At 35.5% G+C, this 15,038-nt stretch overlaps 3 protein-coding genes across 4 annotated transcripts in view; all 3 read left to right on the top strand.

The window, feature by feature from the left end:
- The first annotated feature begins 15 nt into the window (after positions 1 to 15).
- On the top strand, positions 16 to 2,171 carry LOC129576400 (uncharacterized). Its single transcript, XM_055461507.1, has 4 exons — positions 16 to 516; positions 579 to 1,092; positions 1,178 to 1,334; positions 1,605 to 2,171. Exons 1-4 carry the CDS (start codon positions 404 to 406, stop codon positions 1,658 to 1,660), a joined length of 840 nt encoding a protein of 279 aa, XP_055317482.1. The 5' UTR covers positions 16 to 403; the 3' UTR covers positions 1,661 to 2,171.
- LOC129576228 (uncharacterized) lies at positions 1,749 to 8,305 on the top strand. The gene is made up of 3 exons (XM_055460937.1): positions 1,749 to 1,784; positions 3,142 to 3,738; positions 8,228 to 8,305. The coding sequence occupies exons 1-3, from the start codon at positions 1,749 to 1,751 to the stop codon at positions 8,303 to 8,305; spliced, it is 711 nt and encodes a 236-aa protein (XP_055316912.1).
- A 3,937-nt stretch (positions 8,306 to 12,242) lies between these two features.
- LOC129576172 (uncharacterized) overlaps positions 12,243 to 15,038 on the top strand; it is a 10,616-nt gene continuing 7,820 nt past the window's right edge. The window contains exon 1 of one of the 2 annotated variants that reach the window (XM_055460836.1): positions 12,243 to 13,555. The gene's annotated coding sequence lies outside the window, so the exon portion shown is untranslated. The remainder of the gene's footprint in view (positions 13,556 to 15,038) is intronic. The other variant, XM_055460834.1, reaches the window with a different exon arrangement.

The raw sequence follows: 15,038 nt of genomic DNA on the forward strand, positions 1-15,038 counted from the left end.
TCGAAGTGGATTTGTTTTGATGTAAATTGTCAAAACAAGCGCGTTTGACATTTGACAAATGGCATTTACAACCAAACAAATGAAAATAAACAAAGCAAACGCGATTGAGAGTTGAGAATTGTCTCCTTTCGATATTCAAGAAATAAAATTTTTACGAGAGAACGGAATTGATATTGAGCTATTCAGTAGTGGAATTGGATAATATTTCGAAAATAATTAAAAAAAAAAAAAAAATCCGAATAACGTTTGCAACACGTCAGTGAAAGTTCGTCGTCAAGACACGTTTCAAAATTACTGTACAAATTACTATTACTAAGTATACAGATTGATTCAAGTAAGTGTGTGCAGCGAGAAATGATGTTATTCATTTAATCGTTGGACATCATTGATATCAAAACCGAAAATGTTGAAGTCAAAAGTGCATTCGGGTCATTTCCAAAATGATTTGAAATGTTTTATGGGCGATGACTGCATGTTACAGATGCGGAAACACACCATCCCAACTTTATATCGATTGTAAGTCTTTGAAAACTAGTTCCCAAATTTGACATATTTCATTTATATGCAAACAATTGCAGGTGTATTCGTGTTATTGCCCGCAATATTGATCAATGTAACTGTGATGACTGGGACCTATCGCAATTGCCATCAACCATCAAAACTGATTTACTGCAGTTGAACATGAAACTATCGATTGGCTTCACAAATGAAACGACATTTATCCAATTATTAACGCCAAATGTGACACAATTATCGTTTCGATCGTCCGTTGTAACCGACAGAATGCTCGAATGTATCGGAGAACGTTGCAAATATTTGCAAGAGCTACGCATCTTTGACAGCAAAGACAAAAATAAAATGTTGGCCATTTCCACCGATGGACTGGTAAAATGTTTAAAAGGTTTGAAGAATTTGAGAGCCCTACAAATTGCCGATTCAGACAAAGTAAACGACAAAATTGTTGAGCTGATTGGTCAATGTTGTTTGCACCTCGAAAGTTTGTGGCTAAATGACTGCCGAAATGTGACTGATAAATCCAGCGACGCACTAAGATCAATGCAATTGAACGATCTGAACTTGGCTAACACCGGGGTAAATAGCATCGACCGAATTAAACGGATTAATTTAACAATTTTGAACATTTTTCACTCAATAATTGCGGATTTTTTCGTTTCAGATCACCAACAAATGGCTGGAGGAACTCTTCGATTGCACTTTGATGCAAAGTTTACGGGATATTTGCTTGAAAAACTGCAAAGTTTCCAATGAAGGACTGCGCAACTTGAATTGGAAACGACTAGAAAATATCAACATAATCGGAGTTTCGATACGCGGTGAGTGCATATGCGGAATTTAATACTATTTAAATAATTATTAAGGTCAATGATGAATAATTATTTGGTGTAATTGTTGATTTGATATGGACAATTATTGTATAAATTGATGAATATAATGTCGGTAATTTGACGATTTGCCGGAAACACAAACAACGTTCGGTAATTCGTCGAATTGCCGAATTTACTATTAATTTTCCCGTTTTGATTTTGAAAGAGTGTGTAATCAATTTTATGCTAAAATTCCATTTTTTTGTCATTCACATTCAGATTTATCATTCATACCATCGACGGCGAATTATAAAACCCTGAATTGGTCCGTATGAATGAAGCAGTACATCACATAATGCCACATAAATTCTAACGATCGGAACAGTAGACTGAACTACAATTAAAACCAATTGTAACACAATCATGGATAATCACAAACCAGCCGATAATCTGGTCATTGTGAGATTTTTTTTACTGATTGACAAAGAAGGAAACAAAACATATAGCGTTTGTTACCTGTTAAGTCCCAGTAATAGATAGAATAAGGGAAAACGATGCGAAAAAAAGCAATATTACATAGAATTAACATAACAAATGTACTGTTTTTTTTTCACATGATTATTCACATTTTCGGAAATATTATTTGTATTTGTTGTCGTTAAGACTACTTAGAGTGCTTGTGTTAGTTTCACATGTCTGATTTTGTGTTAACACTTTAGTTTTTTTTAATGTCCTTATTTACATCGTCAACGAGAGTTTTTTTTTTCACATACACTTTTCTTTTTTGATCCATGTGGATGTGGATTCAATTTATTTAGAAATAAACGTTTTGAAATGCAAAATAAACGGAAATTTTTTTAATGTACTTATTTTTTTTACTTCCTCAAAAAATTCATCTGTATTAAGATAATAATTCGATTTTATCGAAACTCAAATTTGTTTCGAAAGTATCCACATATAATCATTTTCAATCGCAAATAATTGTTTCGGATAAATTTCAAATTGTCGATCGTATGGATTAACGACCGGCCATTTGATGGAAGTTAAACCACCACACATTTTGGTACAAACACATGCGCCAAGGTAATTAAAGTCCAATTATCCAAAATGACTATACATTTTTATGCAGTCGTAATTTTTAATTGGCACTTTTCGAAAATGGCACATCAATTCATTCAGTGTGTAATTCACCCAAATGGCCATATACAAACAGCACAGTTTATCCGCTGACATCGATGTTCACGCCTATTAAATACCATATAAGTCCCTTATGCAAAAGTACAAAAAGTTGACAAAATTGGAAAAATTAGTAAAAAAAAAGAGGAAAAATAATAAAAATAATAATAAACTCACACCTTTTAACTATTTCCGAGTCTTTTTTTCGAGGGGGATAGATATTTTTCCATTTTAATACTTGAAAATTAACATTTTTTTTTTTTATAATTGAAGATTAAGAGATTTTTCAGTTTGCATTTAAAATAAAATCACCATCCAGTATATAAATATAACAAGACCCATATCCCCAGCGTGCTTAAACGAATATTTAGTTTATTGACATTTTCATCATTAATTAGATTGGTGCATGCATCGGAAGTGGAAAAAAATGGTTTCATTAATTTTTCTCAGTACCACAGCAGTTTTATTGTGCCATTTTCCATTAGCATGGGCTTGGGTAATTTTTCTTTTATGACAGCAACATTTGCTTTTTTCCCCGCTGCTTTTTATGATGATTTTCATTTTTATTAGTTGCTTGCTCTATTGCCAATGCTGTAAAAATAAATCAAATCAACTCATTTTATTCACATTTTGTACATAGCGAAGTTTCAGAGTGCAATTTGACAATGTCACGGTGTCGACGCATCCAGATTGGGCCCAGTTGGATGCTGAAATCAAAGAATTAAACGGCGATTCTACACTCGATTTCTACTTGAACATTTTGAAAACAGTTAACCATCCGAAGGTAATTTTATTATTCAATATCATTTATTCAATGAATTTCCATATCCATTTGCTTTGTCTCGTTGAAAAGATTCGCGTTTATTTGAGTTCGAATTCAACGTTCAACCCGGACACCGATACAGAGGATTCAGTGGAAATATTCAACAAAACCATGAACTTGTGCCAATTGATGGCATCAAAAAAGGTGGATCCTCTGCTTAAGGTGGCTTTTTCGAAAATATTGAAAAATGGAACGTGGTTCACTTCATGTCCAATCCGAAAAGGACGCTACTATCTGCAACACTTTCGTATCGATGAGGAGAATTTTCCATCGTATTTGCCGGAAACCGATTTTTTGGTTCAAGTCGAACCGAAATCTGGCCGAACATCATTCTGGAACGTAACACTGAATGGGCGAATAGATAAAAGCAAAGCATTGGATGATTTTAAATTTTTTTTACCATGGGCTAAAAGGGTTTTATGGCTTTGTAGCGTCGCACATACTTGATGCTAATTAATTAACTTCAAGCACGAATAAAACAATGTTACGAAACCAAATATACTACGGTTTTCTTTAAATTTTGATATTATATGGAAAAACAAGGTGCCAAGTACAAAATAAAATTAGTATGCATGCCTTTGAACTGTGATGATATGATTTGGGCACCGCAGAAATTTATTTCGAGAGAGAAAAATATATAAATATACAAACTATAGTTTGAATAATTAAGCCGCACCTTGCACCTTACGCCTCGAATCGCTCGTGGACGGCTCTAATTCGGAAGTAGCCCATCAATCATATTATGTAAAATCGAATTGAAGTTTCGTAGGCCAGTTTCGATCATTCAGCATTTGCATAAAATTCAAAATATCCGTTATTCATGATCATTTAATAACAGGCATAATCGAAGTCTTTCTGATCGCCGCCACACCATGAGGCTAATTTTTAAAATAGAAGCATCGCCAAGATTAATTTTACGAAAAACAAATGCTCATTTGTCTCAACGTACGAGAGAAACCGCAACGGCAACAGCGGCAAAATGTGCTAATCCATTAATCCGATTCGCAATGGTCGCTACTTGAATAAATGAAATAAATAATGGAATTTCATATATTCCTCGATTTTGTTCGACATTTGCAAAATTCTTTTGTGTTTGGTGATGTTTTTTTCTTTCTTCATCGCTTGTCCGGCTCAAGACTTGGCAAAACAAATCGGTTTCGCTTCACATTTTTTTCTCTCATAAACGAAACAAAAACATGATAACGATCGAACGGTATGTATGTTTGTATGGAACGCTGCGGGTCTTATTTGAAACACCATAAAAGTGTAAGTAATTATTAGGTCGTAAACGAAACCAAAAAAAAAAACACACACACACCGTATTCAAGAATGCGACAAATGTTCGTGGAAACGACGATGAAGACGACGGAAAGCGGGTTCGCTGCTGCTTGAAATCTTTCCGGATACCGGTTTTTCGTCTTCATCTTCTTCTTCTCTTCTGTTGACGTATTTTCTTTTCCTTCATCATCACATGGTTGTGAACATGACATGCAGCTTCTCACTCAATTCGGTTACATAACACGTGTATGTCTCTCTGTGCCTCTAACGATATTTTAATTAATTACGAATTTTATAGTCCAAACGAACAACATGGTGCTGCCCGGGTTTGACCATTTATCACTTTTGACTGTTTAAAAAAAAAAACAATCAATCAACCTTTGTTTGCTGAACCAAATAAACCCGATCTAGACAGAGAGACAGAGAGAGAGAGAGAAAACCGTGTCTTTCTGCTCATTACATTTTAGCATCGCACACAGTAGATAATGAACGTAATTTCTTTTTTCATATATTTAGATGTCATGGATTTTGTCCACAACAAGTAAGCAGAGTATGCGCGAACGCTTGCTTTAGGTTTATATTTGCCGTTGGTTCACCGGCGTTAAATCAATAATAAAAATGTGTGCGATGTGCCTATAAAGCTGTGTTTTACTGCGGGTTAACTATATTTCGCGCTTGCTATCGCAGTGTGGATTTGTGTTAATGAACTCATGAGTGCGTTAAAAATAAATGTGTTTGCATAAGATTTTTCTGTTGATGATCAAGCGTCGACCAGACGAGATCAATTTCACATCTCCGAAATTATGCAAATATTGGGCGATTCCGTCTCACTCGTTTCATTTTTCGATGAAGCCATCGTAAACGCGAATAATCCAACCAAAAATTCCATGAAATTCCGTTATGAAGTCGCCCATTCTTTCATTTCTTTATTTATCTGGTTTTTTTTTTATATTCTGTTCAATGGCTTTTGTTGAGCTATAAACGCCTCGCTCTTTTTTCTTAACGACTTTTTTTGGCCTTCAAAATTGTGTTTACAACTTCGCTGAAGTACGATTATGGGCATTTTTCAATGTCGCCGGGCAATTATTTGCTAATTGCTTGCCGTTTAGCGTATTTTTAACGCATTTTTTTCGAATAATTATTCTTTTTCATGCATTTCTAATACTCGGCTTACATCAAACTTGGTCGGTTCTTCTCACTATCATCTTTTAATTTATGGCAAATTTCAGTCAACTTCAGCCTGCGTTCAATGCATTGTTGCGTGTAAGATTCTTCAGTTGTGCGCTCATTTTTCCATGAATCCATTTTGAATCTCCGTGTTTCGCGGTTGCAATTCTCCATTTCATTTGCATGCGTTCATTCATGCCTCATCTTTTTCCGAAGCCTACTTCACTGAACCAGATAATAGTCGACGACCATATCGAATATTTCATTTTATATGCTCATCAGATTTGATGAATTACACACGTTTTTACACTTATAAACATTATTCATCGATCGAATGTACTGAGTATATAAAAATTGTTTTCATTTCGATTGTTGTACCCAACGAAAGTGAAATGCATGAGTATTTCACACTAAAACTTTTGAAGTATTTGCATACTATTTTCGTTCTGAATATAAATAAACAGCTTTGCTTAGAATATTGACAGAAAAATCAACAATTCATTTTAACATTTAGTTTGATAAGAAATTTTCAACTGGAAATTCTCGCGTAGATGAAAGTTACACAGTACTCAAGTTATTGGAGATTTTTTCTATGAAATTAGTCGGCCTTAAACTTATGTTAACTCGTAAAAAACGCTGCCGAGGCCACAATTTTTATCTCCCACAAGCCGTTGATCTGCTTCAAACCGCATTGGTTTTTGTTATTCTTTCAAGTGTCAATACGTATAATTTGCGTCAATTGGATTTAAACAGAATTCAAAGGCCGAAAATACCAAACTCTCAAGGAAATGTGTGTTTCTTAGTTTGTGGGAATTCCCAGCAGAATGAATTGCAATCAAATTTGTGAGAAAAAAATCGTCGAATCACGAACATTTTGTTAGTTTTTCGTCAAAAACTAAAATTCACGAGAATTTCAAGAATCCACACAGCAAACAGACTTCAGTTCTTTACACGATAATATGTATCAAACCTAGCTTTATCATATAGATCCAGATTCGTTATACATATACCAGCGAGTAAAAACTTTCAAAGTCCATTTGTTTGATATGATCTGACGACTCGAAATAATCTCAAGTATGAGCCAAATGTAAATGAAGAAGAAAAATCGTTGGTAACGGTACATATCAAACAGTCGATTCTGTGAAGTGCTTGCAACATACCTTGCTTATATAATCGTTCGACGAAAACGAGCATGATCACGTTGGTACGTGCTGGTGTTCACGGTGTGCCCATTAACCTTGATGCTAATAAAATGCACTAGAAGTCATTTTATCGCTTCAAAGCCCACCATCGAATGTAAATTGAGCAGCGGTAGCGGCAACACGATATGTAGCGGTATGCTATGCAACGCGATCACGTATTCAATTCAAATTATCGGTGAATTTGAGTGTTTTTTTTTTTTCATTTCGTCGTTCTCTCTTTCTATGTATGTATGCTTATTTTTCGTGTGTCTGTCTATTTCTACGAATTTTCTCATATTTTTTCAGCTGTTTTCCCGTTCAAATTGGTCGCGTTATTCAGTTTGAAGTCGTTGAATGCATGCAGACACAATTGTGTGCATCAACAAACGGCGAATAAATGTGACGGAAAATGCATTTTAATAAAATAATGTTTGTGAAAGTAAAATGTGAGTCTTGTTGTCGTCGTCGTCTTTGTCGTCGTCGTTGTCGTTTCAAATACAAAACAGATCGTCGTGTGGTGCTATATGCTCTGCGATCCGGAATATTTGTTACTAAACGATTGCATGGCACAGCGTCTCTATCTCCAAATGACAGGTGCTTAATTGAAAAAAATTTCGTGTTCAAATCAAAGAGTGTTTTTTTCTTCGCCCATTCCAAGTTATCAATTCAATGCATGCGAAGTATTTTGCCTAAAATATCACATTTGAATGCAGCAACCCGCCGTTTGTAGTGTAATTTTCGTTTGGTCTGCGCGAGCAAATGATCGAGCCGGCGACCGTCGTCATCATCCATCGTCTACGATATTCCAAACGCTGTGGTATTTAAATGGTTGGAAATGCTATTTTTCGTTTCTTTTTGTTTCACCGTTGAAATGCGTATTTTCACCTTTGGCAGAGCCAGCGCTGTGTTTCTCTGCCACACGGAGCGTCGACACTCCGATGATTGAACATAACCGAAACGAATCGCACAAAATTTCGTAGATCTCTTTTCTTGTTGCTTGTTGTTTTTTTTTTTTGTCTACAAATTTCACAAAGAAAATATGCGGAAATTCTCTTATCGCTTTCTGCATCATAATGCACTGTGCCGCCGCTATTGAAACCGCTGCTCGTACTCATCAAGCGCTTCTGTTGATAGATGGTCTTTTTCTTCTTCTTCTTCTTCTTTCTCTTCATCTCAAGCAAAATGTCAAGTGATACTCTTTGCCGTTACTTTTCGCGATCGTTATGCTATCGATTTTTAAACTAAACTCTTTTATTATTTACTTTCACTTCGAGAAGTTTTACGATTTCCAAGGAAAATTCCAAATGCCAGGTTGCACAAATCAGTTGAGAGCCGCACAATACTCCCAACAATGAACCTTTGATAGATTCATACATTATTGTGTTGTTTAACCATTTCATCTGGAGCTCTCCGTGTTGCCAACAATATTCAGATTAATTATGTGTATTGGCATATCTAAAACTTTAACTTTAGCCGATTGCTGCATTTAGTTTTAACGAGAAACCAAATGAGACGCTGTAAGAATCACTTCAATTCAAAGGGTGAGCAAAAAATACCAGGCAAACATATCATCTATATCTAAGAAGAACGATTTTATTTCGGCGCTCGAATTGCATTATATAATGAGTTTTCTTCTCTTTTTCAAGATTGAACATTCAAAGTTCAAACACATAAAATTGAGTACGACTCAAATGTCTTGTTATGGTGAAAAAGAGATGAATGCGATTATTTGACTAGCGAAATAGTCAGAAAAATTAGTGTACATGAGTTGTATTTTACCAAAACTAGGTACTCCAAACACTCCAAGTGTTTTCGATTTATAATTGTAATGCAAAATGCTCTTCTGATGAATGAAACGTGATTCAAACTTGAATTTGAATTATTACAGTTCTAATCGAAGCATTTGGTTTCTACATAATTTGTTCACAAATGCTTATTCATGTAGTTACTTATCTTGAGTCTAGACTGATTCTTTTTCTTACCAAGAACGGTGAACTTTGTTAAGTAGAACGAAATCAAAAGTTCAGCATTGATTTTTATTACCAGAGAATAATTTGAACTAATCAGCATTTTTGAAATGTCAGTGCAGTAATAACAATAACATCTGCAAAACAACCAAACAATCGTAGAAGCAGGCTATTAATCAACTTGATGTACATTGGTTTGTTAAAATTTACCATCAGATCAATATGTTTATAAATGTGAAAAACAACCGACACAGTTTTGGGCAACCACGACCATCTTCTACTCTATATTGACCATTCGATCTGAAATTCAAACACAGAGACAAATGCCGGAAATTGCTTTCAAGCCCCACTCTAATTTTGATTGAAGTCATAATTACTTGACTTGTGCGATCTATTTTCCTAGTTTGAACATGTAAAATACACTTAGTGTATGGATTTCGATTTCACATATGTCCGTCTATTCATAATGAGATTAATGAATGTTGATCTTTTCGTCGTCACAATTGTCGATTAATCTCGCAAGTATTTACGAAAAGGTGAAAAATAGCGCACGAGGAAACTTGTACACATTTTTCATGCATTTCTTTAATCGTTTCCAAAGTATATTTAAATGGTGATTATGTTTAATATTATACCGCTTCGATTCGCGCGACAACGTACATGCTTTGCATGATCGCATACACAATGGCTGAGATTATGTAAAATAAAATGTGTCCGTGTCAAAATTAATGTTCAACTAATTGCTCTTTAATTTCAATCAGTTTTGGGATAAATTCTCATATTTTTGTCTCAATTTCATTTATTATGTGTACATAAATCTGGATTCAGAATTGGCGAACCGCAGTGCATTTTGGCACTTTTAAGCTGAGTGCAAATAAAATGATGCGACATCAATGGCACAGCTATACTTCTTCTTTTTCGTCCCCGCTGCCGCCACCACCAAAAAAAAAGATGACGCCAATTTCAATGCAGACTTGTTTGTGTCTGGTGGCTTTGAGTATGTACGAACCTAATTTTCGAGCAGAAGAAGAAATATGTGAATTGATTGTTAAGAGAATTTCATGCCTGGGTGTATTGTATATGCATCGTACATCAAGCGCGGTTACGTAATGCGTGTGTATTTCGGGTTACTGCAACACTTTGAACAGCTGTTCAATGTGGGCGTAACGCAAATCAAACACTCATAATTTTCTTCAGTATCAGCAGCGATCTTTGAAATATTTGCACTTGGACACTCAATGCACACACACACACACACACACACAATGAACGGTGAGTGAGCTCTAAAGGCAAGAGCGTTTTTTTGCTGTAACTAGTGTGCAGCGAATAATGAAACATTTTCGATGTCAGAAATTATATCCTTAATGCTGTCAAATTTATTGCCAAACATCGCCCGGACAAACCGGTTCGAAATGACTGTTGTTATACTTGCTTATTGATCATAATTTGTATTCATTTAAATGACTTATTCAATGCATTGCACCATGGTGCCAAGTGAAAATCAGCAATATTTGATTTTTTTCGGCCTGCGAACACAAACGGTTTCAAATAATGCTCAACGGTCGATGGTCAAAAGACCGTTTTTTGTTTCATCTTATCTCGAACAACGATCCCATCATATGTGAAACGGCAAAGGTATTAAAATTTTGGTCAAAGAGAAGACGTGTTTGGATTCTGTAATTGTCTAGAGCGAGAACAACAGAAAAACACTTAGATGATTTCGCTAAACAACTTTTTAACTCAACGAAACCGATCGAATAACGTTGTTTCTGGCACTGGATTTGACCGTTTCATTTGAACAATATTTATTGAGCATATTAGAAATGTTTACTTCAAACAGCACTCAACTTCCATTTACAATTCTTAAGTTTTTTCTAAGAAAGTGTCTGATATGAATTGTACATTCATTTGTCATCGAACACACCTCTTGGCACCAGCGCAAATGACGATACTAACGATTCAGACGCATCGTCTGGAATGGAACTCGAAATGCAAATAATTCGTTTTGCTGCACCTTCCTAGCTAAAAATGGGTGTTGTAAACGATTCAGAGCCTCATATGAATGAATTTTTTTTTTGACAACACGATTTGCCGATATTCACAATTGATTCGAAACGAAGTTACCACCTTTGTTACCATCCAAAAGAGATTCTACATGCAACAATTCAAAGCAGACTGTTCAAGCGCCCGACACAAATTTCAATCAATAATTGGAAATGCATGCAATATATTTACTGATCTTTGCCATTAACACATTTCTAAGTCATGAATCAAAAGTAATGAATTTTAAATGAGATACAAGCAACGATTGTTGAAAAATAGTGGATACAGTATGACAATGGCAGAGAATATTTGAATGTAAATCGAAAATGTTCAAATGTTATATGACAATTGAAAAATTTGAGTCTGCCAATGTCTGTAGAGTATAGATTAGGCTAAAATCGATGCATTACAATATGCATTGCTAAGATAATTTTGGTTGAGCCTATCGTTTTTGGCAGAGACTGATCTTCTGAGTCACCCATTCTAAAGTTGAAAATGTTAATTTGATGGTTGTGAAAATCGTTGGCTTTAAAAAAAGATCATCATTATTCGTGATTCTTCACGATCAAGAGCTGAAAACGAACGATCCATTCTTATCGTCTTCATCATAAGCTCAACGATACCGCCGCAAATAGATGCGATAATCACTTGATTCGGGCTATGAAAATCATTAATCTTTCCATTTAATGGAATATAATTTTTCTCGCATTGAATATGCAACGTCCAATGGTTCATCTGATTTTTGATGTAGTGAGTTCTTGAGTCAAGTATATCATAGCCTACGTGTGTTGCTGTGTACCTTCTTCAAATTGCGTCGTTCTCTCGCTCGATCTTCTGCCAAAACGTTTTTTTTTTTTTTCGTCCAGTCGTTTGTGTTTTTTTCCCTTCATTTCTTCTTGCTTTTTTTGTGTGTGCCTAAAATCAAGCGCTGTCTCATAATAACCAATACCGAAGCGTTTGTTTGTGCATAAAACACACAGTGCAAACAAGCGGCCATGCACACAAAGGCATGAATATAAGATATTAGCAACGGCGGCGGCAGTGACAGCACTAAGCAAGCGGTCGCTGTCTGTATGTCTGTAGTGTAACTTATATGAATTTAGTGTGTTGTTGTTATTCATTTTTGTTTCTTCTTCTACTGCTTTCGACGATTGGTTGTTCGTTTGTATTTTATTTCTCGGCTGTGTGCTGGTTTGAGGCGACGAAAAGCGAAATAAGGAGAAGAAGAAGAAGCAATCGGTTGAGTTTTTTTTAATGTTTGGCCGTCGTACGTACACACAACCAAAAGTATAATTTAGTCTTTGGCGGCAACTCAATGGTTAGACACAAACTACGTAGCGACCCACGGCAACTTTTTTCTTCTTCTGTTTGTTGAATATTAGAGGGATAGATTTTTTTCTTCTTTGGTTTTTCATGTGTGGCTGAGCCGTTCACTTTTCCGTGTCATTGTTCTAAAGTTTGTGTGACAATCCAACGAATCCGTTATGTATTCAATTGTGAATTGCATCGAGAATAAATCGTTTGAAAAAATCTAAAGGAATCCGTATAATCTGCATTCTAAAATACCGGTCATAATCTATCGAGAGAATTCCATTGAAAACAAGTGATATTGGTTGAAATTTTCTTAAAGCGAAATAAAAAACGTTGCCTGAAAACAGCAAAAAAAAAGGTGAAATTACAGCATCGCTCCGTTTTCGAGAAGATAGAACACAGAACACATTTTCAGCGATAACGATCGTTGCGCTCGTAAAGCGAGATAAAAGATTAACTCTTGTGAATAGAAAAAGTGAAAAGGAACCAGTTATATCAAGCGAAAAAAAGAACATTTTGATTCTGCGTAACTGTCGATCGTTCATTCGTTCCGAGGTTCAAGTGATTAAAATTTGAACGAAGTAAGAAAACAAAAACAATTTATGTGACTTTCATCTTTGCTTTTGAAAAAAATAAAATAAACACACATCTTTTAGAATTGATTAAAAAACGGCGCTAAAAATAGAGCTCCAAAAACCTGTCAACAAATCTCCGTAATGAACTTGATGACGATGGTTCCATTGTTTTTGTCGTCCAAAGAAAAACAAAGTGATATAAATGGAGCATTGTATGTGAAGTGAAAAATAAAACAGTCTTGTTGAACGACGTGAGCGATTGAAACCGAAACAATGCCAAGCTAAGAAGCACAGACAAACTTTTGATGACAACGGAAACCGTGCTACTGAAAGATCGTACAAAAGAAACAAAACGACGACGACGAAAAAGATATGAATGAACAATAAACAAAGCCCAATTTTCCGCTTAAGATAGAAATTTTAACGTTCTTCTTTCGGTCTCTGTTGAACGCGCATGCGTGCATTGGATCTGTATTTGGAGATCTGCAAGAGAGGGAGAGAGAGATAGGAAGATCGATTAAGAATCTTTGGCATTCAACGCAAAACATGCGGAATTAAGATCCCACGTATAAAACGCTTGACATCGCGACCAGATTCGAGTATTTTTTTTGTTCTTTTTAAGAAAAAGAAGAACAATTTCACGCCATTTAACGACTAAAAATAGCTAGAGACTATCTCAGCTCGGTTTTTCTTCCACTTTTCTAATTAGGTAAGTTTCGAATTTTTGGATACATCGAATTGGGTTATCGTTTGGTGTCAGATTAAATTGCCGAGTAAATTGAATTCTTCCGTTTCACCTGAACACGAAACATTGAAACGAATATGCCACGAAAATAAAATCGTTCGCCACCTTTTGACTCGTTGAGACCTTTAAGTGACCTCAAAACTAGACTGCAATCTAGTTTACGTGCGCTCAACATGGAAATTAGCCGTCTGTCCATTTCGATTGTCACTCGTTGGCCTGCCATTCACAATGAAACCGTCACTAGTCATGTCCTTGCTTTTTATGACATTTACACAGAAAGTCATGTATCGAAGACCATCATACGCAAAAACCACACACTTTTCGGTGGATAATCTTGCATATCAATTGAGGTTTACTACATCAGTTGCAGCTGATCAGCTTTTTATGTCAACATTAGCAGTTCAAAATGGATGCAAATGCAAAGATTAGCAATTTTTTCACTTTTTTGTTCGGACAAAAGTTTGTTGCTGTGAAAACAAACAAAAAATAAAACAAAAGACTGTTATTCACTTTCAACGACGACAAAAAAAAAACTGCAGTGTACAAAAATAAGACAAGGAATACACACATACACACAATACGATGATGAACGTAATGCAATCGTCCAGAAGAGAAAAGATAATTAAAGAAATAAATCGATCGGTTAGCATACGTGACCTTCGGTGTCGCGTGATTAAATAATTTCTTTAGCAAAAATCGTGTCATGCAATCGAGTGCAAGCCAAGCGTAATCTCTGCCTGATGAAGAAAACGGCACAAGCAATCTCACTCTCTCGCACAACATTGAAATGAGAGAGTGCGAGGCACCGTCGCATGCAGACATTCGGTAGTGGTAGTGTGGGCCAGTTATTTTGCGCTTATAAGTCTATTTATACATCTCTTGTTCGTTTCTATTTTTAATACGCCCAAAAAAATTAAGATAATTATATTTTATATAAGTCGGGCGTTTTTCTATTCGGCTTTACAAACGAGGACAGTCAAATTGAAATCTATTGCCTGTCCAATTAAATACTTTTTTCTTTCAACACTTTGACATGTAACTGCAATGCAATCCATTTTAAATGGAATTCAAATCGTTATCAAGAGCCGAATTGGACAAATAGTTTATGGTGGCACATTTTAGAGCAAGAAATTCGTATAGACACAAAAACAAGACACATTTTTCATAGTTTCCAACTGGAATTTCACAGAGATGGTTGATCGTTTACCGCAAGTGTATGGAAATGTGTATCGGTATATACTTAAACGTTTACCTTTGCGTTGAACGCGCGGAGCACATGCGTCAACTCATATTTTAGTGAGAGCGGACGCGTTATTTAACGCAAAGGTAAATCAATGTAAATATACCGTACTGTACCGAGTACAGTAAATTCAACGAATTGATAGCTCCGTGACGCCAGTGATTTTTTGCATATTCGAAGGTTTTGTCCCAAAAATTAATTCCGAAC

Source organism: Sitodiplosis mosellana, unplaced genomic scaffold, assembly GCF_009176505.1.
Source record: "Sitodiplosis mosellana isolate CC-2019 unplaced genomic scaffold, AAFC_SMos_1.0 Smas_scaffold_6181, whole genome shotgun sequence".
Classification (NCBI taxonomy): Eukaryota; Metazoa; Arthropoda; class Insecta; order Diptera; family Cecidomyiidae; genus Sitodiplosis; species Sitodiplosis mosellana.